Source organism: Amblyomma americanum, chromosome 1, assembly GCF_052857255.1.
Source record: "Amblyomma americanum isolate KBUSLIRL-KWMA chromosome 1, ASM5285725v1, whole genome shotgun sequence".
Classification (NCBI taxonomy): domain Eukaryota; kingdom Metazoa; phylum Arthropoda; class Arachnida; order Ixodida; family Ixodidae; genus Amblyomma; species Amblyomma americanum.
The window spans coordinates 118,494,327-118,520,776 of NC_135497.1; the positions used below are offsets into that span (position 1 = coordinate 118,494,327).

A 26,450-nucleotide genomic window follows, 5' to 3' on the forward strand; every position below is an offset into this window, starting at 1 on the left:
TCGTCGCCCCTCCCAGCGGCCTCGGCCCTTGAGGCACCGCCGACCTTCCACGCGTCCACGACCCCCCCCCCCCCGCGCCCCCAGCCCTTCCGTCGCCCCTCCCAGCGGCCTTGATCCTCGAGGCATCCCCGGCCTTCCAGGCGTCCACGACCCTCCCGGCGCCCCCAGCCCTTTCGTCGCCCACCCCAGCGGCTTCGGCCCTCCCGGCGCCCCCGGCTCTCACGGCGCACACTAAATAATTTCTCACCCTTAAGGCTGTAAATAAGCTGTCCCAGACGAACACCCATTTCCTAATGTTGGGTGCTAAAAAAGGGTGCAGCGATCAGCACCCATCAGGAAGGGTGCACTTAATGATGCTTTAGAGGATGGAATGGTGGCACCCCCATTAAAAGGTACTAATTTTCCATACCACCTCTACGAATGCTTGTTGGAAGGGAGCTCCACACTGATCCAACCATGAAGCAAGAGTCTTTTACTGATGAGCGCCCTTTCAACTCTCATCCTATGCACCCTTCCTGAAGGGCGCTCATCTCTGCACCATTTTAGCACCTAACAGGGTGTTCGTCGGGGGACAGCTGATTTGCAACCCTTTCTAGTGAGAATGGGCCTCAGCCCTCCCGGCACCTCCCGGCCCTCCCAGCAGCGGTACATTTACTGCGAAGAAACAGTTGCTTGAAGGAACATCACCAACGCTGCCGAAAGTAAAGCCCACGAAGCGTTGTCTGGTGGCGTCTTACAACGAGCGGCACCAAGTAGGGGAAGGCGGCTGGAATGGAAAATTTCGGCAACAGTGGTGTCGTCAAGATTTTAAGCACTTCTCCGTAGAAGGGAGGAGAAGCCTGAAGATCGCCGCTGTTTTAATCGGCGCTTACGTCACCATATTAAACGCCCGTGCAAAGATGTGTTTTAAAACACTGCTTGTCACCGATGAGAACGTCATATGGCCCATGTAAATGTCTGAAACAGTTGCACGACACAGTGCTGTCGATGTGTTGAAATCTGCTATAGTCGGCACACAAGTTTCAGCATCAAGTGGAGTGATCTCTATTTAGGAGATGGCTTAACATCCCAGCCTTCAGTCTGGTTTTCTTGCCTCATTCGTTCGCAATAGTGAAGTGTTTTTCTCTTTTTACCGTCCGCTGTATATGTCATCAGCAAGACAAAATAAAGGTAGCAGAACGAAACAACCAACCTGTAAATTCTGAACGACATCCCTATTTTGTCTTTATTTGCCATATGGCAGTGGACCACATGAACAGTCATTCTCCTGTCCTTATTCCATTGAGAGTTCCATCAAATTAACTGAAATGCATGTTATGAAGCATTGAGACAAATCAGCTCATATACAATTTCAAGCTTAGAATGTAGATCAACACCTTTCTTGGGCACAATCTCGCCTCCAGGGGCACAGAATGAATTACAAACACCGCTGTACGAAGCATGAAATTTGTTTTACATTTGCAAGAAATTTACTGTTATCGAAAACTCTGAGCGCTTTTGAAAAAATACGGTGGTGTCAACTAGAATCATAGCTATATACCTGCGAAATTTCGGAGCTTTATCGAAACTGAGTGCTCCCAGACAGGCTAAAAGCCACAATGATTGCGTGCGTGTGTGCCGGCTGGGCAAACAGTCTAAACTGAAAGCATAAACACGGTAAGCCCGACAGAGGGGCAGCATTGAAAGCGAGGCTACTGCGAACAGCCGGTGATCAACCAATGACAGGGATCTGAAGAAACAGGATGAATGCGTTAGTCAGCCATCGTTATTGTTAGTGAGTATCCAGATTCCTTTCCTAGACAACGCGTGATTTGTTTTAGTGAATTTGAAATTTTCATGGTTCGTTTTTTCGTGTTTTTGGTTGCTTCGGCTCTCCTAGCTTCTACCGATGAATTGGGATTTTTAGCCATTGATATATATATTTTGGTCCTAATATTTTACTCTGGGCATGTGCGATGGTCATGTGATTGTCGGTTATAAATGTGTTTTTTTCTCAGTAGAAAATGTAGTGGCGAGTCAGCGCTCGTCAGTGTGTTTAATCGTTCTCGATCCTTCGTTCGTTCGTGCTATTTTCTCAGAATAAGGGGCCTTATTCTCAGTAGCCGCCGATAGCACTCTCGTAAATGTGTCAATATTGGCTGCAAAAGAAACGCACCAGTAGATGTGCGCGATGAGCTTCACGTCTTTAAGTGTTTGTGACGACAGCGCAAAGAAAACACAGCCTAAAGAGCTGCGAGGCACGTTTAAAGCGACTACATCTGGTCATCCGATTGGAATGCTCTAACTGTAGTAGCGCCGTTCGCTGCCAATCTTGCGACATCCATTCTGGCCGACCTTCTGTGCCTTTATTAATCATAGGCCGCCCTTTCTGGCAGCCTTCTGGGTTACCGGCTTCTGCGCTTCGGTGACTTCGGCGGCGACTCCGGGAGCACCGTGGCTGCTGGGAGAGCTGGGTCTTAGGGAGTGCCGGGGGTGCCGGAAGGGCCGAGACCGTCGTGAGGGCCAGGGGCGCCGAAAGAGACGAGGTCGGCAGGAAGGCCAGGGGTGCTGCGAAAGCCGCGGCCCCTGGGAGAGTCCGGGCCGCCTGGAGGGCCGGGCGTGAAGCGTGGGCCGAGTCCACTAGGAGGGACAGGAGTGCCTGGAGGGCCGGGCGTGCCGGGAGGGCCGGGTTCACCAGGATTTCCGAGGCCGCCAAGAGAGTTTGGGCCACCTGGATAATCCGGGCCTCCTGAAGGGCCGAGCGTAGCGAGGGGACCCAGACCTCTAGGAGGGCCAAGAGCGCCCGGATGGCCTGGCGTGTCCCGAGGGCTGGGGGGCACTGGGAAGACCGGGGGCGCCAGGAGGACCGGTGGCGCCGGGAGGGCCGAAGGCGCCATGAGGGGCGGGGATGCCGGGAGGGCACAGTCCTCCGGGAGAGTCAGGGCCGACTTGAGGGCCGGGCGTGAAGAGTGGGCTGAGGTTGCCAGGAGGACCGGGAGTGCCGGGACGGGTGGGGGCACCGGGAGCGCCTGGCGTGCCGGGAGGGCCTGGGGCACCGGGATGGCCTTTGGCACCGGGAGCGCCAGTTCCGCTGGTAAGGCTGAGGCCGTCGTGAGGGCTGGGGGCGCCGGGAAGGCCAGGGTCTCTGCGAGGGCTGAGGCCGGGAGAGTCCGGGCCAACTGGAGAATCCGGGCTTCCTGGAGGGCCGAGAGTAGTGAGGGGACCGAAGCATGTAGGAGGGCCAGGAGCGTCCGGATGGCCTGGCGTGTCTGGAGGGCTCTGGAGGGCACCCGGAGGACCGGGGGCGCCAGGAGGTCCGCTGGCGCCGGTTGGGCCGCAGCTGCTGGAAGGGCCGGTGCCACTGGGAAGGGCGAGGCCGTCGTGACGGCCGGGGGCGCCGGGAGAGTCAGGGCCGGATGGAGGGCCGGGCGTGCTGGGTGGGCCGGAGGTGCCGGGATTGCCAAGGACGCCGGGTGGGCTGGGGGCGCCGGGAGAGCCGAAGCCGCTTGGAGAGATTCAACTGCTTGGGGAAGGGCCGGGGGAGCGGGGTGCCTGCAGTGCAGGGGTTTCCGTTGGCGCCAGGAGGGCGGAGCCGCAGGGTCGGATGAGGGCCTGGGAAGGGCCGAAGGCGCCGGTTAAGCCGGGGGGTTTTGGAAGGCTTGATGCATTGGAGCCAGAGTGGAGGCCCCAATCTCTTGTAATCGTGGTGGGAAATAGATGGAACACCTGTTAACCGCAGTTCTACATGTAATTAGAACGTTTTCCTCCATGGTGTTGGTGACAAGGCAGGGACCCGGCAAAAGAGGGCTCGGCAGCACGTCCTTCGGTGTGAGAAACGGCGATCTTAAACGTCCTTCACTCCGCGCGCCACCAGCGTCAATGTCTTTTTGCCTCAGCGCCACCTGGTATTCCTCCCCTCTTAAAAACCACACACACGAGCACACACATGCACACTCAAGCACACAATGAAGGCTCGAAGTATCTGGGGGGTCATCGTGCAAAATACGGCTTCATGCGTAGAGCATGGACGATCTCTGGACGGGACTTGCTGCCGAGCCCTCTGTTGCTGGGTCCCTGTCTTGTCACCAACACCGTGACAAATCTGGTGGAGGTGAGATCGATCTCACGTTCCATACCCCAACGGTTAGCCGGCGCTTCGGTCCTATACCCATCAAGACGCCCGTCCACCGTGCTCGCCGCCGGATACGAGGCTTACCACTCGAGCCCGAACCATCCGCTATGTCCTTGGAGCACTTGGCGTCTCCTCAATGCCTGGTGCGACGGCCCCAATGCCTGGCGCTACCACCCCAATGGCTCCGGCGCCCACACCCTACTTCACGCTCCAGGTCCCCCGCATCCCGAAGTCTTTCAACGGCGACCTCTTTGAGTACATGGAAGTCTGGTTGCAGTCCTACGAGCGAGTTGCCGTGTTGAACCAGTGGAATGACGCCGCCCACCTCAGAAACGCCTTCTTCAGTCTAGACGACGGTGCTCGGACCTGGTTTGAAGACCCTGAAGACAAGTTATCCTCTTGTAGAGAGTTTTGGCATCGTCTCCTAGAAACATACGGCAGCTCGGATCATCGCGTACGGGCAGAACGCGCCCTGCAATCTCGCGTTCAGCTTCCAAATAAAGACGTTGCAGCGTATGTAGAGGACATGACACGCCTCTTCAGGCTCGCGGACCTTGCAATGTCCGAGGACAAAAAGGTACTCCCTTTCATGCGTGGCCTCAAGGAGCAACTTTTTGCTGGCCTTGTCTGCAGCCCTCCGAAGACTGTCGCCGAGTTTCTCACTGAGTCTTCCACGAGCAAAAGGGTTCTTCAGCACAGAGCCTCCGCGTAAGACCGACCCGTGTCCGCCGCCATCGTTTGTAGCGAGTTACCATTCCATGGCACCGACGCCTCCCTGCTATGCGATCTCATACTTTCGATTCTGCGCAACGAACTCCGCGAGCTGTACGGGGATCCTCCAACAATTTCAAGCTCCATAGCGATTTTTGTCCGCGATGAGGTGCAGCAAGCGCTCCGGCCGTCCTTTCCTGCCGAGGAGACTCGTATATTCCCTCTTCCTGTCTCGCCTGAGTGTCGTCTCACATACGCCGAAGCCCTGGGGTGCCCTGCGCCGGCTTTGGCGTCCTTCGTTCCGGCTCCTGCTGAAGTGCCGGGGCCGCCTGCACCCGTTTTGCACCCGTGTAAGCTCCCCGACGATCTGCGCACAAATCCGTCGTGTGGCGCATATCCGACCGACGCCCCTTATGCGTTCACTGCGGCGAACCAGGTCCCCTACATGTATCGGCACTGCCCCTACCGCTGTCTAGTCCTCGCTGGGTTTCCCGCCGATTCTCCTCGACCCCGCTATGGCGAGCGACCCCGAGCTGTCGCGGATTTCCTTAAGACCAACGTTGGCTTCAGTCTCGTCGCCAGCAGGCTCGATCATCATCCCCAGGGGTCGTCCTTCACCATATACCGCGAGATTTTCCCGGGCGGGGCAAGGCCGGTCACCCAGTCCACGGCGGGAAAACTGCAGCCAGCGACCTTAGGGGGTGGGCTCGCTGGACATCGTTGTGCGGGGGACCCCTATCGACGCGGACACGACATGCCGACGCCTCGACGGTTCTGAAGTCCGCGGTCACCGTTCACTCCGACACAGCGACGCTTCCTCGACACAACGACGCGTCGACGGTTTCGAGGTCCGCAGTACCTTCTCGCTTCGACACATCGAAGCTGAGACATGAAAGCGCCTCGACGATTACGACGTCCGCGTCTCCTATCCCTTCAACGCACTGACGGCATTACAAATCACACACCCCGCCGACGAATTCCTGGTGCCAAATCCTGCAGACAACAACGCCTGTGCCCGATCATCCACTCCGGAGCCTCCAACTCGCGAGCGGCTTTCTTTAGACATACGTGTGATACTGGATCTTCGCCCCGTTCGAGCGTTATTATATACTGGTGGTGATTCGATTCGATTCTATAAGCAGCCAGCTCGCCACCATCCTCGAAATGGTTCTCACGCCATGGGCTGGCGCGCACGTTCACAGTGCGGGCGGTCATCTGATTGCACCTCTCGGCATGTGCACCGCCCGAGTTCAAATCCGGGGGTTCACATATGTCATCTGCTTTCTTGTTCTGAATAACTGTTCGCGCGACCTCATCTCAGGTGTCGAATTTCTGCCTGAATAGGGGCGATTATTGACCTACGCGTTAACAATGTCACGTTTTCGACTGAGAATGCTGTCGCCTTCAGCGATACACCGCGACCAAGCCAGACGCTTCGAGTTTCTACGGACACCGTCACACTGCCTCCTCGAACCAGCGCCTTCATTACGGTTGAGAGCGAATCATTTCAGGACGATGACGTCATCGCCGAAACCAACCTTTCATTACTTCTGACGAAAGGCGTGTGCGTGGCCCACAGTCTGATCCATCTTAATAGTGGTCAGTCACAGGTACTTGCTACCAATATTACGCGCGAGCATCGCCATCTTTTTCGCGGACTTGCCGTAGCATTTGACGAACGCATCTCCGATTTCTCCGAGTGCTTCTCCTCAGAACCAGTGCAGCCTCCTATCCCCCTCGACAGCCTCGATGTCAACTCCGCGCTGTTAACCAGCCAACGCGAACAGCTGTGTGCACTATTGTTCGAATTCAGAGAGTGTTTCGCCTCCACGTCAAAAGTGCGTCAAACGACCATAGCCAAGCAGCACATTGTGATGTACGATGACGTACATCCAATCCGTCAACGTCTTTTTGCCTCAGCACCACCTGGATATACATAGACAGTCTGAGATGTGAGAAGCCGTTATGGAATGCCATCTCTGCGTGAATCCTGTAAACTCTAGTTGCATTTTTGTTCCGTGAGCTCAGCTCAGTGTAAATACATATAACAATGCATTTAATCCTCGGTAATATGGAAACTCACTCTACAGACAATGGACAGGCTGAAATGAACATCAACCCGTCCTGGCCAATGTTTTTTTTTGCAGTGTGAAAGTGCAAGTACCTGGTTTTGTGCCTTGTGGTTTCATGTTCGGGAGTGCCGCAATATTCCCGGTCGACGCGCATTACTACTTGCAGTACTGCATGAATTACTTTGAAGTAACTCTCTCTGTAGCTAGTACTAGGTTAAAAGCCGCATGCAGCAGTTTTCAGCCGACTCGGTACTGATACGTTCTAGCTGTTCGTGTATTGCGAATACTTATAGGTCGCGTGACATCACTATGAGACACTAACACGTGTCTCACAAACCATGTTATTTTTAATATAATAGCGCCCAGAACAATGCTCTTAAAAGTACTAGATTTTGTTCATTTTTTACTAGATTCCAGATCATATGTAGATGCAGACGCTACTCATGAACTGTTTTTTAATGCAGGAATGTATTTAAAGGCTAAATATTCAACTCTGTCCACGTAGTTTTTGTCCTATCCGTGCACTGGTCTGTCCACATCACGAGAAAACTCAAGCAGATAAATGGAAGTTTTAGTGCGATTCGAGTCAACGACTTTTAAATGCCAGTGTGGTCAGTGCTGGATTAGGACGTTTTTGCCGACGAGAGCCGACAGCACTGCTGCTACTGCCATCTGACTGCTGCTGCTGCTGCTAATGTTGAACGAAAGGGAGGAAAGTGCAGCGGCCTGACTACAAGGGTCTTCTAGGCGGCTATCCCTGCCGCGTGCAGATAGAGCAGCCACGACCACCGAAGCGAGTGCTGCAGCAACAGGCGCCCCTCACATATCTTGTTATCTAAGAAGCTTATGGCAAAGCTTTTTGCAAAGACCACAGTACAGTTCAGGTATCCTGAGAAGTTGGCACGCGACACAATCAAAGCTTACCTTATCTATACATTATCAATATCAAGAAGTTGCTTTTACGAATGCAGCATGATTTGCGCGCCTTGGTTTTTCTCGACCTATGCATATTCCTGCGAAAATTTCTGCTTATACCATTACCTCCCAAACCGTTTTCCAAAAAAATTATAAAAGATACCGGTTTTAGATTCTGGTTCCTGATTGTCTTGATTTTACAAGGAAGCTAAAGGACAGCAATAACCACGGACAGAACTTTATGCGCACAAAATACAAAAATAACGGAATAAAATATAACAAAGGTCGCTTTCACTCCAATATAATTGTCGCACTTTGCTTTTCACGGCACACCTCTTTTCAGAGTTCATGTTAGTGCCTAGAGTTCACCCGAAACGATGTTGTCACCTGTTAAGTAGTTCAAAGTAATCATCATGACCATCAGCTTGACTATGCTCACTGCAGGGCACATGCCTCTTTCGTGCCTATTTAATTAACCTTGTCCTCTGCCAGCTGCGTCTACCGTCTCCACACGAATTTCTTAAGCTTATCCACCCACCCAACTTACTTGCGCCCCCTGGAACGCTTGCCTTCTCTTGGAATCCACATCGCTACCCTTAAGGACTAGCGGTTTTCTTGCCTTCGCATTAAGTGTCCTGCCCAAACTCATTTCTTCCTTTGGATTTCGACTAGGATGTAACTATGCCGCGTTTGTTCCCTCACCCATTCTGCCTGCTTCAGGTCTCTTAATATTACACCTCTCATCTTTCTTTCCTTATCTCGCTGCCTTGTCCTCAACTTAAGCTACACCATTTTTGCTAGCCAGCCTTCACATTTTTGCCCCATAGGTGAGTACCGGTGAGAGACCGCTTTTAGATACTCGTGAGGGATGTTGATAAACCGCCATCAATGGGTAGCGAGTACTTCATGCGCTCCAAGGCTAAAGGGACCTTTTTGTGCTATTCGCGAGGACTTCACATTTACAACGAGACATGCACGTTGGAAGCTTTTGCAGTATGCTCGTGCCTTGGAAAAGCCCTGTAGACTACGGCGGGACAAACTGGCAGTAGATGGGAAATGTTCGCTTTATCACCAGAAACACACCCAAGTTATCGAGACTCATAAACGATAGCTAGAAACAAGATACAGAACTAGCCGGAGAGTTTCTACTAGGGGCCGGCAAGACTGTTCTGCATCTGTACTGCAGGCCTTGACCGTTCGTTGTAAACTGCCGATGCATGAAAAATAAAGTAGATGACTTTGCAGCTCTAGTATCTGCCGTTAGGCCCATATTGTCATTGGCGCAGAATCTTGGCTTCATGATTCTATTCTGGACCCTGATGTTTTCCTAACTGGTTTCGAAATATATCGTCGTGACAGGAATACCCAGGGAGGGGGTGTGTTCCTGCATGCTTGTGAATCCTTGCCTGCGATCTGCTGCTTTTTCCTCGTCTCTGGAGTGGGGCGAATCAGTTTGGTGCAATGTGCAGTTAGATAATGGTCGCCACTTATTGGTTGGCTCGTTCTACCGTTCTCCGGCATGTACCAATCCGGATGTTTTTAAATACCTATCAAATTTTTTATCTTCGCTTAACCAAGTTTTGTTTTAGGTGGTGATTTTAATAAGCCCACTATCCAGTGGGACAGCAATGAATGCAATATGACAGACTCGAGTGCCTTATCAGTAGGTTTTTCTGAATTTATTTTAGCTAATGACCTGTACCGGTAAGTTAGTTGCAGAGCCAGCAAGGCAATGAAGTAACGGTGCTTCTATCCTCGACTTGATGTTTACTAACATACCATCCATCACTCCAGTCTCTCCAGTCTCTGAGGCACTAACCAGTGATACTACTGACCAGGTTATTACGCACAGTGGTGTAGCAAAATTACTTCAATATATTAAAGCTGGTTCTGCAGGTGGGCCCAACGGTCTTCCTGCGTATGTCCTGCAAGTCGGCTCTGGTGTAATTGCTCACTATTTAGTGATCTTGTTCAACAAATCGCTTAAATCCAGCTCTCTTCCTGACGAGTGTAAAATGGCTGATGTAGTTCCTATTCGCAAACGTGGCTCAAAGAATAGTGTCGCTAATTACAGGCCTATCTTCCTTACTTGTATTTGTTTCAAATTAATGGAGCACATCATTTACAGTTCGGTGATGAAACACCTCGAAAGGTATAAATTCCTCACCGACTCCCAACATGGTTTCAGGTGTGGCTGCTCAAACATGACCCAGGAAACCGAATTAAGTCATGACATATTCTCTGCTTCCGACAGCCGCGAGTAGGTAGATTGAGTATTTTTAGACTTTAAAAGGCCTTCGACACAGTTTCCCGGAAGGAAAGGAAAACGCTAGTGAAGAGGACGTCCATTAACGAGTTAGCGGTAGGAGGGAAAGTGGAGGAATTCAGGATATCGCTGAAAAACAGATATTTGGCTTTAACTGAGGAAGAGGATCTTGATGTTCATAGAATGAACTGTAATCTGACTTCCATGATTGCAGAGTGCGCAGTAGAAGTAGGCGTTAGAACAGTTCGACAGGATACCGGAAAGCTTTCTCAGGTCACGAAAGACCTGATTAAGAAACGCCAAAGCATGAGGGCGTCTAACCCTACCGACAGAAGAGAAATGACAGAGCTATCGAAGCTAATAAATGAGCGCAATGTATTTGACATAAGGAAGTTCAATATGAAGAGATTCGAGCATGCTCTAAAGAGCTGAGGTAGCCCAACAGCGGTAAAGAGGAAACTAGCCATAGGTAAAAACCAGATGTATACGTTAAGAGACAAAGAGGGCAATACCATTAACAATATGAATAAGATAGTTAACGTAGCCGAAGAGTTCTACACAAATCTGTACAATAGCCAATGTAATCAGAGCGTTAATGAGACAGACAGTAGCGCAAACCATTGCATCATCCCGCCAGTAAAAAAAAAGAGGAAGTAAATACAGACAGGAGAAATGAAAAAGCAGCTGGAGAGGATCAGGTTACATCAGATCTGTTGAAGGATGGGGAGGAGATCGTGCTAGAAAAACTAGCCACCCTGTATACGCCATGCCTATTGACCTCGACAGTACCAGAAGCTTGGAAGAATGCAAATATCTTAATTCATAAGAAGGGAGACGCCAAGGACTTGAAAAATTACAGACCGATCAGCTTACTATCCGTTGCCTACAAGATATATACTAAGGTAATCGCTAATAGAGTCAGGGTAACCTTAGACATTACTCAACCAAATAATCAGGCTGGCTTTCGTAAAGGATATTCCACAATAGATCATTCACACTATCAATCAGGTGATAGTGAAATGCGCGGAATATAACCAACCTCTATATATAGCCTTCATTGATTACGAGAAAGCATTCGACTCAGTGGAAACATCAGCAGTCATAAAGGCATTGCGTAATCAAGGTGTAGAAGAGCCTTATGTCAAAATATTGTAAGATATATATAGCAACTGCACAGCTACTATAGTCTTCCATAAAGTCAGCATTAAAATTCCAATAAGGAAGGGCGTCAGGCATGGAGACACGATCTCGCCAATACTCTTCACCGCCTCTTTGCAGAAGGTATTCTGAGGCCTAAATTGGGAACTGTTGGGAATAGGAGTAAATGGAGAACACCAAATAATCTGTGATTCGCTGATGACATTGCCTTGCTGAGTCACTCAGGTAAACTGCAAATTATGATCAATGAGTTAGACAAGCAGAGCAGAACGCCGGGTCTAAAAATTAAAATACAGAAAACCAAGGTAATGTTCAACAGTCAAGCAAGGGAACAGCAGTTCACAATTGGCAGCAAGGGCCTGGAAGTGGTAAAACAATATGTCTACGTTGGACAGGTAGTGGCCGCTTATCCAGATCATTATATGGAAATAACTAGAAGGATAAGAATGGGGTGGAGCGCATATGGCAGGTTCACTCAGATCATGAATGGCAGTTTACCAATTTGCCTCAAGGGAAAAGTGTACAACACCTGTATCTTACCGGTACTCACCTACGGGGCAGAAACGAGGAGGCTAACGAAAAGGGCTCAGCTTAAGTTAACGACAACGCAGCGAGCCATGGAGAGAAAAATGATAGGTGTAACGTTAAGAGACCGGAAGCGGAAAGAGTGGGTGAGGGAACAAACGCGGCCTAATGATATCCTAGTAGACATCAAGAGGAATAAATGGGCTTGGGCAAGGAATGTAACGCGAAGGGAAGATAACCGCTGGCCTTTAAGGGTAACGGAGTGAATTCCAAGAAAAAGTAAGGGTAGAAGAGGGCGGCAGAAGGTTAGATGGGCGGATGAGATTAAGAAGTTTGTCGGCAAAGGGTGGATGTAGCTGGCAAAGGAAAGGGTTAATTGGAGTGACATGGGAGAGGCCTTTGCCCTGCAGTGGGCGTAGTAAGGCTGATGATGATGATGATGATGATGATGATGATGGTGATAATGATGATGACAGCTTCCCATGTCCTGTTACTCCATAAGCTATTGTTTCTTGGCATACAAAGCAAATTGTTTCAATGGGTTAAAGATTACCTGCAAGGGCGCAAGCAACGCGTTTAAATAAATGGGTGCTTTTCAAACACTGCAGTGGTCACTTCTGGTGTCCCGCAGGGGATCTGTGTTGGGGCCTTTACTGTTCTTAATCTGTGTCAATGACATAGTCGAAAGTGTGACTTTTCACGCACCACTTTGTTTTGTATTGTTCTACTAAAGCACCATGTGACTCAGATAATCTTCAGCAAAACTTGGACCGCATTCAACTCTTGGGAGATAAATGGAGGATGTGTTTGAATACTGCAAAATGTTAATGTATTTCTTCTACGTTCAGAGGCACTACAATTTTGCCTGACTACCTTTAAAACAACGAACCTTTAAATAAACAACCGTTTATAAATATCTTGGTGTTTATTTTTCTGCTGACCTGACTTGGGAAAAACAATCCGAATATATTATCAAAGGCAGCAGGAATGTTGAACTTCTTAAAGAGGAATTTCCGAGATGCACCTCAGAAGGTTAAGGAAATTTTGTATTTCACAAACATCAGATCAATTATGGAGCACGACTGCGCAGTCTGGGATCCTCAAATCGGGACCCATTGTGCTATGCTGAAGCGTGTACAGAATTGTGCAGCGCGATTTGTTCACAAGCAAATATTCTTTTATTGTCCGTAGTAGCTGCATCAAGCACGCGTTGAACTGGGTCTCATTGTAAAAGCGCCTTTTGCGAATTAAGTTAGAACTTCTCTTCCGAATTTACTGCTATAAAACTGCCATTAACCTAAATGTAGTTGGAGCGCCAGTGGAACTTTTCCTTTATTCATCCTACGCAAGAGATCCTCCTCTGACGCCGTCGCCTTCTTTCCCTGTGGGCCGAGGGCGAGAAGGCGGCACGAAAAGGCATGAAAACTTCAGCGGCACGAAAACCTCAGCGGCACAAAAAGGCAGAAACAGAGTGGTACCGGTACTGCGCTGCACCGAAGAACCCAGAGGCGTTGTGGTCGCTGTAACCTTTGGACGCCGGAATGCAGGTCTCACGATGAAGCCGCGCCTGCATGTAAGTGGGAAAGCGAAATTTGGTGTTTGCCTCAAGGTGTTCCTGTTTAGAGTTAGCGGGCGTGACAGGAGCACATCCACGGTGCGGTGGGCAGAAGAGGGCGCACTCTGCACAAACGTACGTCTCAGCTATGCCCTCGGGGCCCGCTTTCAACTGTATTTTTATGAGGAGGAGAGTTTTTATCAAAACCGAATTACTGAGCCTTTTTGCTGCTGCTGTCCGGCGACACAAGAAGCACTTTTTACTTTTGAGTTGCTGTGGTATGATCGGGCGAATTTATGGCGCACCGGTTTGAACCATTTATTTAATTGACTGTTGTCCTTAGAAAGTGGGTTCCTGCGTTGTTTCCCATTCGCAAATATGTTGGTCGGGGAAGCATTCTGCCTCCGCGTAAATTCGCTGCTTGCGATGTTACAGCTAATGAAATAACTGAATTATGAATTGAGAATAGTGGGGTTTCACGTCTTGAAGCAACACATGTACTCTAAGGGCCAACGTACAGTTGGGGACTCTGTGTCGATTTAGACCACCGGGGGTTCTTCAACGTGCACTGGCATCGCTCAGCACACGGGCGCAAAAAGCGACGTTGCGAATGCGCAATCTAAACAGCAAATACTTCTTGCCTGAGCCAGGCATATTCCCAAGCACCACAGGTCATCGGCGCAATATTGCAACAGGATGGTCTCATCCTGGTCCTTTTGTAAGGCCGGCCTTTGAAAATACGGTTTCAATGTTTGGCCAATTACTTGTGAGCCTCGGGTAGGTGCTTCAGACACAATAAATCCTCGGTTTCTATCTCTGACGTTGTGTGGCTGGAGCATGCACTGGTCAATAGGAAGAAAAAAAAAAATGTTAAGAGAATCAAGGAAGCGCCGTCCGCGTTTCTTGTTCGCATAAAACCTGTTCCTGGCGTTAAAATCTGGGAGATAATATGTCTTAAGAGCAAACAGATGTTCCTAATAACGTACTGGCGTTAGTGTGTGTAAACCGTCGTGGTTCTGAACCTATATCAGCTTCTACATTGCGTCGGTGCTAACCTCTCTCTGGAAAGGTATGCCTTTTGGAGCAGCTGCCTCGGTGGCTCACTGGTTGCGGTGCTGGGCTGAACACCCGAAACACGCGGATTCGATCCCGACCATGCCGGTCGCGTTTCGATGGAGGCAAAATGATAGACACCTGTGTACTGTGGGATGACAGTGTACGTTAAAGAAATCTAGGTGGTCAAAATTGACTGTATTCCTCCACGGCGGCGTACATCATAGACTACATTGGTTTTGCACGTTAAACCCCATAAAGAAAATTAAATCAAACTTTTTGGATGACGGTCACCGCTCGGTCCCGGTTATGCGGTGTCGTCTTTGTAGTTGGCTGCAAAATCACGTGAAAATTAAATTGAGGAAATAAAATCAGGAGGGCTCTTAAGCTTCGCCTTAAGAGTAGATGCGATAGCTCCTTCTCCCCATTTATCCTCTTTTTATTTCTTTTCTTTCTCATTTCTCATCGCTTGCCTATACAATATCACATTACAGATCGCGGTCATCGATTACACTGGCAATTATGAATCATATAACTGATTACCAATCACCAATAAAAATAACCGAATACTAATCACTATCAAGGTTACCCTCCATCCTAGGCTACTACATACTCAAACACACCATTTGTTTCAGCAGACTGAAGCACGATAATAACGCCTATTCATTACGCGCAAATTTTGGTGCCTACTTAGCCCCCCCCTCCCCCCCCTCCCCTCTTTAGTTTGGCCGTGGCGGAAGAGTACTTGCCCGTGCAGGTTCGAACAACAATGGTCAAAGCTTCGTATAGTGTAGATTCTTGGTCCAGTTTTTGAAGGGATATAACAAGAAAAATTTGCGCAAACCAAGACGGGAGGCAGAAACACGCACACATACTTGGGCGCGCGTGTGTGTGTGTGCGCGTTTCTGCCTCTCGTGTTGGCTTGCGCAAAGTTTCCTCGATTATGGTCAATGCGGTTTTCTGGCGCAGATGGATCGTTGATGAAAGAATCAGGACGTCTCATCGCCTGTGCACGCCTGAGCCAGTCCATTGACGCGAGGCGACCGCACCTTGCAGGCAGAAAAGTACTAACAAGGTTGCATACCTTTTTAAAACTAACTAACAGAGCTCGAATTACGCGTTCGATTTGCGAGCGCTGTTACACCGGTGTAATGTGGGGGATGTGCAAACATTACCAGTGCTCTGTCGGCTGTGTGTGCTTACTCTCCACGCACACAGGGTAGGTTATGTTCCTTTTAATTCATTACGTTATGCTGATTATTCGGCTATCTAGATTCAAAGTAACTGCGGGGGCTAGACAGCCTGCGACACGCCACATCAATTTCATCATCGCACATCAGGCCAGTTTTCTCGTCCGTGTTTTTTTTTGCAGTTAAATTCAGCTTAGTTGGGACGCCCCGCAAATGTGTACGTCATGAGTTTAGTTGATTTGAAATCTACCGTTATGAGCCGTGGCTACCTCATTTCTCTGTAAGCGGTTTCTCTGATTAACCGCTGATGGGAACTGCACGAAGCACTGTCTTCTGGGACATGCCGCCTGGAACAAAAACGTCCCACTTGGCTAGTAAGGATATGAAAGCACGAGTGAGTACTGATCATCAAGAATGCTTGTTTCGATGGGTCGTTGGTGTAGAGGCCGCGGGGAACAAGTGGTGCCGCCGCCGAAACGCGCAGTAGCCAGACTCACCCAAATCCAACGACACAGTGGCCTGTCAAAACAATCGCCGGGCATCACGGTGGTGGCTGCGCCCGCCAAGCCGCTCGGCAGCGGTTCACGTGGCATGACACTGCGACGGAGGGGGTTGAACAGGACCACGTCGTCGCATGGGCTGCTGTTGTCGTCCTGGCCCCCAACCAGGTACACCTCGTAGCCTGCGCGTTGTGGCCAACGTTTCTGTTCACGTTTGCAGCCCTTGATATAAAGAGGTCGCGACGAAGAATAAGAACAACAATAAGAACACACCGGCTGCGCTGACGCCGAGTATCTGCCAGGGATGCCTTGGTGTCGCTCTCGATGACCGCAACGATGTTGCGCTTAGTTTGCTGTACGACGCGAAAACTCGCCATAACAGGTAGCGACATATCAGCACTGGGCAATTGAGGAGAGAGTGTAACAAATCGATTTACACCTGTCGCGCGATCAACCATTGCGACTAGCCATCGTGAACCCGCCTTAAGACAGGGTTATCTGCAGAACTCTGGTGGCGGATTGAGCTTGTCGGCGACTGCCAATGGCTACCTCACCTATCTTTGCCAAGCAAACAGAGTGCCTGGGCGAGGGCATGTCACATCGTCGCTCCAATGTGGACGAGGCCAGACGGAGCACGTCGATCCGCGAAGTGCACTTGACCTCGGGCTTCAGCTCCACGACGCCCCCTACTAGCCAGAGGTCAGGCTGCACGGGCACGGCCGAGCAAAAGGCCCTCTTCTCCGTCATCGCTGGTAGCTCAGTCCAGCTGCAAAACACGGCATGTCTGCTTTTACTGAGAGCAGAGGAAGCCCGTCTGCCACCGATTCTCTACTGCGGTTAACATAGCGCAAAAAATATTAATGAGAGAGCTGTGTGCGCTGAATTTGGGCATTTCAGATTTGTGCGAAAGGTTATCCGTTCGCTTCCCCTGTAAAAATAACTATAAAGGGGAACATTCGCCCTCAGAACAGTCCAACGCCTATAGCGGGCACTCACGTGTTTTTGCTCAGGTCGAATGCATACACTGAGTTCTGGAGGGTGTCCCCGTCGAGGCCATGTGTGATGCCTCCCACGATGTAGACTCGCCTGTCGATGGTGGCTGCAGCCATTCCCATTAGAGCCATCGGCATTGGGTGGATGAAGGACCATTGCTTCGCGTTGAGGTCATACATTTCCGCGCTGTTGAGCGTCCTGCAGAAAAACCGTCGCGCCGATCTGATCACGCCCTAAAATAAGCACCCGACTGCTCCTCCTCCACAAGAGCTCTATTTCTCACAAGCAGTACCACTGCAAAGCAGAACTCTTCAATAAAAACAACATTCTTTCCACTCATAATATCTACACACACATGTATAATATGTCATACATGCAGTATATGTCCATTCCATTCGTATGTACTCATTCTACATGGCAGAACTTTATAAACATGACTCAGAAGATTTTCTCCGTGCACGCGCAGACTTAACGGCTGTAACAAAACATTACCATGCACGCAACAATAAATTCTAAAAAATTTTGTTTTCACGCTTAAAATTAGTGAACAAATGCTCTCTCATGCCCTCCCTGACCTCCTCAAACACCTTCATGATCCAGGAGTTATTATCAGCACTACTAAGAACAATATGCTAAAAGCTTTCCTTGTAGCAAAAGCCTGAATACGTATTTTATAGTATCTGGTGTTTCCTATAATCGCTTTTAACTCTGTAAAGATGTGTGCTTTGCGCTGTCATTCTATATGTCTAGTAAATAGGGAGCTTTAAGCTCGTCAAGTGGAAACTTCCAGTTTTTCTTCGAGCCATCCTCTTCATCTTGTTTCTGGTGTGGAAAAAATAAAGGCATTGATTGATTGATCGATTACTTGATTGATTGATTGATTGATTGACTCATTTATTGATTCACTGACTCTTCAGTTCAGGTCAAAACATTATTGTTCTTACCGAGAATCCCCTCTACACTTTACTATTCTGGTTCGATTATGCGTTGCCAACACTGCAAAGCTCGTAATGTCCTGCAATGACCACGTGACCTTAATGATTAGTTTATCTTGTCTCATTTTATATCTCATAGTAGTGAGACATGAGTCATATTCGTCAACCCCGTTATGATTTATGACTTTCGCCCAAGGCCGCTTATATGATGACACTTACCGAGCATTACAATTAGGACTTGCACGTCAGTGTTTCTTTTGAGCGAAGTTTGTTTTAATTTCGATCGAAAATTATCCAGTAAGCTTAACAAACAATTCTTTCGCCATTGCAGGCAATAAGTGACATAGGAATGTGGAAAAGCTTTCCGGAAGCATCGCTATCTCTCTGGTGTTGCTTCTGATGCAATTAAAAAAAAACATGCTGTCGGCTGATGCTTCCAGCATTTATCTCGATGTAGAGTGTCGTAAGTTCTCACAACATGAAAAAAAAACTAAAATATGCCCGGTTCCCAACAACAAATGGGGAAAACAAAATTCTGATACCTTTTTCTCTCTCGTCACTGCTGAATGCTATAGTGACATATTTAGAAACAGTTTATTCTGAAATCAGTGAAATTTCTAGCGCCGTGAAAAAAGCACATGCAAGACGCAAGCGAATCACTTCAGCTCTAAATTCCTCAAAACCGGCAGGAAGGGCTGCAGTTTCTTGGAGGGTGCCATTTAGTCTGCTCTGTTTGTGGTGTGTTCGAAGAAGCGACGGCGAATGATGCGCCTAAGTCCTCGCTGACCCGAATGGAGCAATTTTTTGCGCGCGACAACGCCCCGCCGGCGAACCCCACGCGGCCGTGCCGCCACACCTGCACCCCCACGTGTGTAAGAAGCGGGCGCTACATAAACACCCGTGACATGCAAGCTCGGCGGCTCGACCGCGTTTGTTTCGCACGCGGCGCGTATCTCCGTGTAAAAAACGCTTCATGCTGGCCATGCTTAAGACGAGCCCCTGCTGGTTCAAAAGGTGCATGCCAGCTGGTAAAACTGATTCATGGCTTTTCTTTTTCGCTGTTGTCACAGGCTGCTCCAGCGGGCGAATAGAGGCTGTTGCATTCTCTGAATTCGAGCAAGGCTCTGGAGTGCAGGCTAGGTGATCTCACCGGCCGGTGCGATCTATTCCGCCGAAAACGATCATGCGGTCGTAGCAGCCAACGGCGGCGTGGAAGGCCCGTCCACGGTGCATTGTTGGCAGCTCCATCCACCTCTTCCTTGTGTTGCAGAATAAAAATGCTTTCCCGGATGGCTGCATGCTGCCACTGCTTGTCAGGCACTGGGAGTCCAGGCCGCCTGCGCAGAGGGCACGGTTGCACTCAAGCATGCGCATTGCCTATGACGAGTCACAGGATCGGAAGTGTAGGCCGAGCAATTGTAAGCAGCCGCCGCACTGGCTGCGATGCGCACCAAGCAGTGTCGTGTATGGTGACCGAGGAAACGAAACGAAAAGAAGAAAGACCCTGGAAGCTTGTTTCGCCTCTAGCCCCACGGTGAGTCGTGTGCATCCGTTCAGATCCACCGACAGTGTGGGATGATATGTGTGTGCGGTAAATAATATTAATATAAAAGAAATCAATTGAACTGAGGTTAGAGTTTAAGCCCGGCTGTACATAAGACTATCCATGGGACGACAGCCGCAGATGCTTGGTTTTATGGCGCATAAAGGTTCTATGGCGTTCAATTGTATAGCGCATAAGTAGCTAAGACTACCAAGCGACAAGCAGGGGCTCAGAAATGCGTCTTTATTACGGTTCCTGATTTGCAACTTACTTCATAGATTTCCTTGTTGTATGAAATACAAGTGCATTAAGATCTCCAGCTATTTTTTCTTCTAAAGGAATGCTAGGCTTAAACGGAACGTGTTGGACGTGAAACTATTTCTAAATGTATTTTCCTTAGTTTCTCATATTTTGCTTATCTTTTTTTCGTGAGTATGAAACATTTCTGTAAGTGCTGGCTAGAAGCTCTTCGAACAAGACACGGGTGCTCGAAAGTATCAGGTAAAGCTATAAGCTACAAGAAAAGTAACTTCGCATTTAATCATCGGATAAAGTTTGACTTGAAAAGAGCTATATCAGAGGGGAGCACTTGTGCGCATCACTCATGCTTGGGGACCGAAAGCTGATCGAAAGCATTTCCTTTTAGTCCGTTTGTATGTTTGTGTGACACTGCGCGTAGTGCCGACGTTAACGTTGCTTTTGTAGCAGGCGTTTTGCACTGTACTCACCTGCCACAACGACGTCGTTTTTGCCCACAACGACTGCAGTGTGATAGCACATGGGCTGAGGCATGAAGCCGTAGGTGCTCCAGCTATTGCTGCCCGGGTCATAGGACAGCACGGCGTCTCCTGCACGCAGCGCGTGAGCGCTGGAATGAGCTTCCTTTGTTCCTCTCACATTTGTAACAGCACTTAACACTGAAATCTTCTACCTGAAGGCCTCCTTGCCGCATGCGAACCAAGTGTACAACGCGTTCTGCGAGTGTCGGAGGCATGCGCGAGGATCCCGCTAAGCAGTTATTTAACAGCGTGTTTCTCTACGGCCTAGAATCATACGTCACATGGAACTGATTTCGAGGGTGCAAAAAGAAGACGATCTTCGATGCGAATGACTGACCCACTTAAAAAATGTAAGCAGGAAACGGAGATAGAAACGGAAATGATAAAACCCGGAGTGATCTCTCCAAGGGCGCTTCCTTCGGAGATAATAAGTCGATGTTACGTACAATTAATGCCCATAACTGTCTGAGTGCCGGTAATGAAACTCTCTTGCCTCGGTTAATCCCGTATAGTCGCTCGCTAATTAAGGTTTCCATTGCAAGATTTATCTCAAGTGCGTGTAAAGCGTTTTCTATGTTGCTTGCAACACTGGTTTTTCACTGCGTCAGGATAAAACTGCGAACCAACGTAAGTGTCACAAAATCATGAATCCGAAGCAAATGGAGTTTCTTTTTATAGCTCACGTGCGGATAACAACGCAAGCTATGGACCACTATATGCCTGCAAGTTGCAAATGAGGGGCAGCTTACCTTTAGGGCAATCATTAGGCCGGGGTGGTGTGATGCCTCCGAAAGACATAATTTTCCGGGTCAAAACTTTGCGGGTAAGTACATCAGTGGTTATGTAGTCCCTGTAAAACGCGTTGCCAAACAAGGATATCTGGATTTCGTTCCCAGGCACATAAAAAGAGAAGAAAAAGGAGACAAATGTACATTCCTCACCACCAGCTCCTCTTTCGATCATCGTTTTCTGTTTCGACACCCACACAAAGGCATTTTGTTCTCGAAGTTAGTCAGTGAAAACGCTGCTGCGCTAAGTCGCTACGATATATGCTGGGAGAGCTTGATGTTTGACAAGCACATCACCTTTGCTTTGCGTCGCATTTGGATGTCGCGTGTTACACCACATGCATGAACGGGTAGCGATTACAACAGTTTATTGCAGTAATCAAAAACGGAAGGGCTATAGCAACTGAAATAATGCTTCGTTTTCTATTCGGCGAGTTTGAGAAACATCTCGGTGCTAGGATACCACAAAGGGACACATCGTACATCGCAGCTGGATGATTGAAAAGTTCTGGAAATGACGGCCGAGCGTCAGAGTAACAGGTATCAGAAAGCGCACAAGACAAAGCAAAACGCCATCTGGGGAGGGTGGGGGTTCAAGATATCGACCAGGGCGGTTATGAGGGACGTTTCAGTGTTTGCAAAGAAGCAGAAACGTTTTAGTTCTTTATTGCCTAGTTCGCTATTCTGCATCTTGTTCTCGTATAATTCCCCCCCCCCCCCCAGAAAAAAAAAATTACGATGGTGTATTGGCTTAAGACGGCGCACATATAGGTGGCCTTTCGATAAATTATACTCACCGCTTGTCGCCTGTTTTCGGCTTGACTTGCGTCAAAATCTTCGTCAGAAAGCTGCAGTAGTGCGGCTCACTTTCCTTGCTCGCCGCCACACAGTTTTGCGAACTGTGGCATGCGCGAAACTCTCTGGCACGACGATTCATCGTCTTCATCAAGTAGGATCCAGGAGCGCAGCATTTGTCACGGTCTACTTCTGTATGGCGTCTTTTTTCCTCGGCCATACGATGGTCCACTGTTTCGATAGTGCCAGCTTCGGGAGCTCTGCACTCGTAGCGACCCACTTCTATATGCTTTCCTCTGTTTTGGCTTAAGCGAGGACCCATACCTTCCGCAAAGACGGATGCAGGGGCTTTAGACTGCTCACATCTTGCTCTCTACGCCACCACCCACTCTCGCTTACAAGACGTTCCATGGTCTCCACGATGTCAGGACCAGGATCTCTGCACTCGTGACGGCCCACATCTGCACACCATTCCTTGTTCTCGGAGATGCGCCGCTCCGTCCTTTCAATAAGGTCGAACGCCAGGGTTCTGCTCTGGGCGCGGCCAGCTTCTGTAATCACCCCCCTTTTCTGGCTGATATGGCGGTCAATAGTTTCCTTGCTACACTCGTCCTGATCCACTTGCGCAAGCAGGGCCCTGTTCACACGGGTACCATGGTTCATCCTTTCCACAATGTAACCTCCCGGAGCTTCACACTCGCCACGAACCACTTCTGTACGCTGCGAATTCTTCTCGCTGCTAGGATGGTACATCGTTTTCTCGAAGCCGGCTTCGGGAGGTCCGCATCCCCTGTCTTCGCCGTCGTGAGAGGGCACGTAGAAATCTCGGGGCTCATCTCTCGCCTTCATCTCTCGCCTTTTCTTGTTTGGGGAAAGCTGCTAGCGCTTAGATGCTTCAAAATTCGGCAAGGTCGCGTAGTTTCCTGCACGAAAATCATAGCTGCCACTAGACCTAAGTGGTGAAATACGCTTCATTTTGTCAGGTACGTTAATCTTCAACATCTTCCAATGAGGTTTCATGAAGCAAGCATTAGCGTTGACTAGATGACGCTAAACATGCATTATCTTTAAATGCAGCAAATGTTACTATACAGTAGCTACTTCCGTGTCAAAGCCGAGGGAGCGGATATAAGCCATGCTGTGATAGATGGCTCCGTATTTCGACTGTCTTCAAGTAAAGGCTGTGACGGAATTTTGTCTGGTCGGGATGATACATGACGAAAGTAGAAGGCGCCGACCAAAAGAAAGGATGGCATTACGTTTCGGCTCCCCCACGGGAGACTTGTTCGCGATCTCCCGACGGGGGAGAACAAGGCTCTGGGGGGGAGCCGAAGCGTTATCCCATCCTTTTTTTTTGGTCGGCGCCTTCTACTTTCGTCATTTCGAATTTCTAGGTTTCTCATCTTTGGCACACCGTCCACATCCGTCGTGCAGCAAAATCTCGGTATACAAAGAATTTCGTCTTCGCCGAAACGCAGCTTTTGTGATCCGGAACGAACACACGAAACCTAGAGCCTAATAAGCAGAACGGCAGTTTAAAAAAAAATCCATCGCGACGGGTATAGGACAATGCAATAAACAGGTAAAAACTGTAAATATTAATCGCTCGAATGCGAATAAAATCTGACAAACTGGCTATTCGAAGCGAAGGCCTGATGATTTTGCGACTTAAATTAGTTCGGATGCATCACTGAACATAAGTGAAAACCGTTTTCTGCTCCTCCGTATGCCCGGGTTTATTCCGGCAGGATTGCTCCAAATACGCATCGGCAAAATAACCAATGCCTTGAAACCGTCAGCTGACTCACGTAGACCTGATCATTATCATTAGCACAGGTCTCTCGCAGGGACTGATATCTCTACGTGCCTGTTTGAAGTGCTCCCACGTATCAGATGACGAACACCAGTCCCCGTGCGTGGTGCCCGTCCTTAGCACCTATCGGATCTCACAATATGCCGCACAGCATCCAGCTTTACTTTGGTACGGCATATGCATTGTGCGGTTCAACATCCCGAAGCCGCACATGTACGGGCTAGGAAAAGGAGTGCATTGAATAAGTCCGACCACTGTGGTTCCTGAGCGGGCAGCGACGTAGCTAAGCTCTCGGGCGCTATGGCCTCCATCGACATGCGGCCGCCGCGGCCGGGCTAAGCCTAGCTAAGCCTTGTAGCTTACCTGGTCCAGATACTGGCAGGCGAAGGTCTTGTAACGCGCCTCTTTTACCCGCCGCCTTCTCACCAAGAACGCGTCAAGGATGGCGCGCTCCCAGCGGCAGGTTTCTGCCGGTGCCTTGCCACAGCAATATGAGCTGGAACGTCTTCGAAACGGAGGCGGGATTCCTGGCTGCTCGCGGATGCGCGCGACCTGCGGAATCGCGTGACCGTCCTCCTCTTCAGTGTCGATGGATGCTGCCGCGTGCAGGGATATTTTTCCCTGCTACTGAACTGCCAATGTTTTCGATCGCTCTATAGTGTATAATTAGTCGAACGTAAACATTAATATCACACGAAAAAAGAGCTTTGATTGATGCGAAGCGTAAAAGTGAATATTTTGATCCTATGATGATAATTATTATTTTGGTTTTTCAATGAGATTCTAGGCGCACCCAGTGAATGCCTGGGATTCAATTCTGATGCACATGGCGAGCATATGCGCACTGGCATTTAATGTTTGGTTCCGCGCAGGATGCGTGATCTGTAAAAAGCTAGAATCCACCAAAAAGAAAAGGAATGGAAGATCTTTTCGCCGCTGACAGGGTTTCGTCGTGCAGGACTTCCTGGAATTCATATCGAGAAAACACGCAGCATGAGAGACAGGCATGGAGTGAGTCGCCACGACCGCACACCAACTTCTCTAGGTGTTTCAGTTTGCGTTGAAATTTATGCTTGGGCTTCAGTACGAGACAAATCATGAAGGGCTATGAGGCGCTTCATCCCATAGTTCGTGCCTTGTCTCGTCCTCGCACCTTTTAATCAAAGGGTTCGCTTAAGCTCGGTGCTTCGGGAACTTGTGCGGACTGAGGATTGAATACTATGCACGAGAGATGAAGGCGTCGATTACCAACAGAATTAATGTGCTTGATCGGCGGTGATGCCAGGCCTTGCACACGCTTCGTAAGACGCCAACGGCTAAGGAGTGTGCACCAGGCATCATTGTTGGCTGTTAGCTAGAGTGAAGTCAACCAGAGGCCACTCAACAGTCAGAGCAAGCCCACTGAAATGCGGGGTCATTTCTGTGGGGTGAAGCTGAACGCGAGAGGGAGCACGACTGCGCTCTGAGCTTTGGCTGCCAAGTGGTAAGGACAGTGTGGCAAACATAAGTGAAAACTGTTGTCTGCAGTTCATGTGAAGCTAGGAATGAAGACTAGGGGCATAATGCAAGTAATGAATGAATGCATTCTCTCACATTGTGTATATCGTCAACTGTTACTTCGTCTTGATTTTGGTTACTCCTTGCGTGGCTCTAGTGTGCGCATATATAAAATCTGTTTTGCTAATAAAAGCGCTTCGGGTGGGTCGGTATGCTCCTGCCTGCTCCTTCAGCCAATTGGCTCACTTGCACGCGAAGGACTTGCAAACGAGGAAAGCGCAGCAATATAGAGGCGCGGTCAAAGGTATCATGAAGATTGCTGTATTTACTATCGTCTATTTCTAGTCGTTTGTTGAATCATAAATTCTTATGAACAATCTTTTTTCCAGAAAGAGTGCTTATCAAAGCTGCCTGACGCCACTTCAGGCAAAGGTTGAGCTCGGTACCGAGGCCGTGCTCTTCCAATGAACTAAATTCAGTCCACTTAAAACGAACCTGACGGTAACACCAATTGCGTTCGTTGTATTAGTGGACTTGCCCTAGTACGGCAAAAACAGAACTGAACAAATGTGGCGTTTATTTCTTTATGAAGTCCAGCTGAACCACGTTTGTTTCCCGGAGACAGACTCAATCAAGCCGCTTTCTAAGCTCTCCGGCATGGTACGAGAGTGATTGAAGCGTTCGCGGCAACTTTTTACGGTAGGTCGGCACGCTCGTCTTCGTTGCTCAACAACGTTGCAAGTATGTAGAGATGAAGCGAGTGCTTCTCATGTGGGCCAGCCGTCTGTACGCTTCCTTGACCAGGCGGCAGTGCAGAAGGCGGAGTTTCATTTGCGCAGGCGACGCACGCCACATGCCAGGAGGGCCTCATCGATTGATTATAGACGTCTGAGATCGCTGTTCATTTTCATTAGACAATAGCGCGAACGAACGAAGGATCGAGAACGATTAAACACACTGACCAGCGCTGACTCGCCACTACATTTTCTACTGAGAAAAAAACACATTTATGACCGACAATCACATGACCATCGCACATGCCTAGAGTAAAATATTAGGACCAAAACATATATGTAAATGGTTAAAAATCCCTATTCATATGTACCAGCTAGGACAACCGAGGAAACCAAAAACACGAAAAAAAGAACCACGAAAAAACCAAATTCACTAAAACAAATCACGTGTTGTCTAGGAAAGCAATCTGTTTACTGACTAACAATAACGATGGCTGACTAACGCATTCATCCTGTT

At 49.1% G+C, this 26,450-nt stretch overlaps 2 protein-coding genes across 2 annotated transcripts; both read right to left on the minus strand.

Moving 5' to 3' along the window:
• Positions 1–2,456: 2,456 nt before the first annotated feature.
• Positions 2,457–16,819, minus strand: LOC144113347 (uncharacterized). The gene is made up of 4 exons (XM_077646375.1): positions 16,611–16,819; positions 16,054–16,238; positions 13,237–13,325; positions 2,457–3,591 (listed from the first exon to the last, which is right to left on the minus strand). The coding sequence occupies exons 1-4, from the start codon at positions 16,801–16,803 to the stop codon at positions 2,457–2,459; spliced, it is 1,602 nt and encodes a 533-aa protein (XP_077502501.1). The 5' UTR covers positions 16,804–16,819.
• A 2,478-nt stretch (positions 16,820–19,297) lies between these two features.
• Positions 19,298–24,175, minus strand: LOC144113349 (uncharacterized). The gene is made up of 5 exons (XM_077646388.1): positions 24,066–24,175; positions 21,892–22,812; positions 21,056–21,156; positions 20,256–20,375; positions 19,298–19,422 (listed from the first exon to the last, which is right to left on the minus strand). The coding sequence occupies exons 2-5, from the start codon at positions 22,209–22,211 to the stop codon at positions 19,298–19,300; spliced, it is 666 nt and encodes a 221-aa protein (XP_077502514.1). The 5' UTR covers positions 22,212–22,812; positions 24,066–24,175.
• Positions 24,176–26,450: the final 2,275 nt, after the last annotated feature.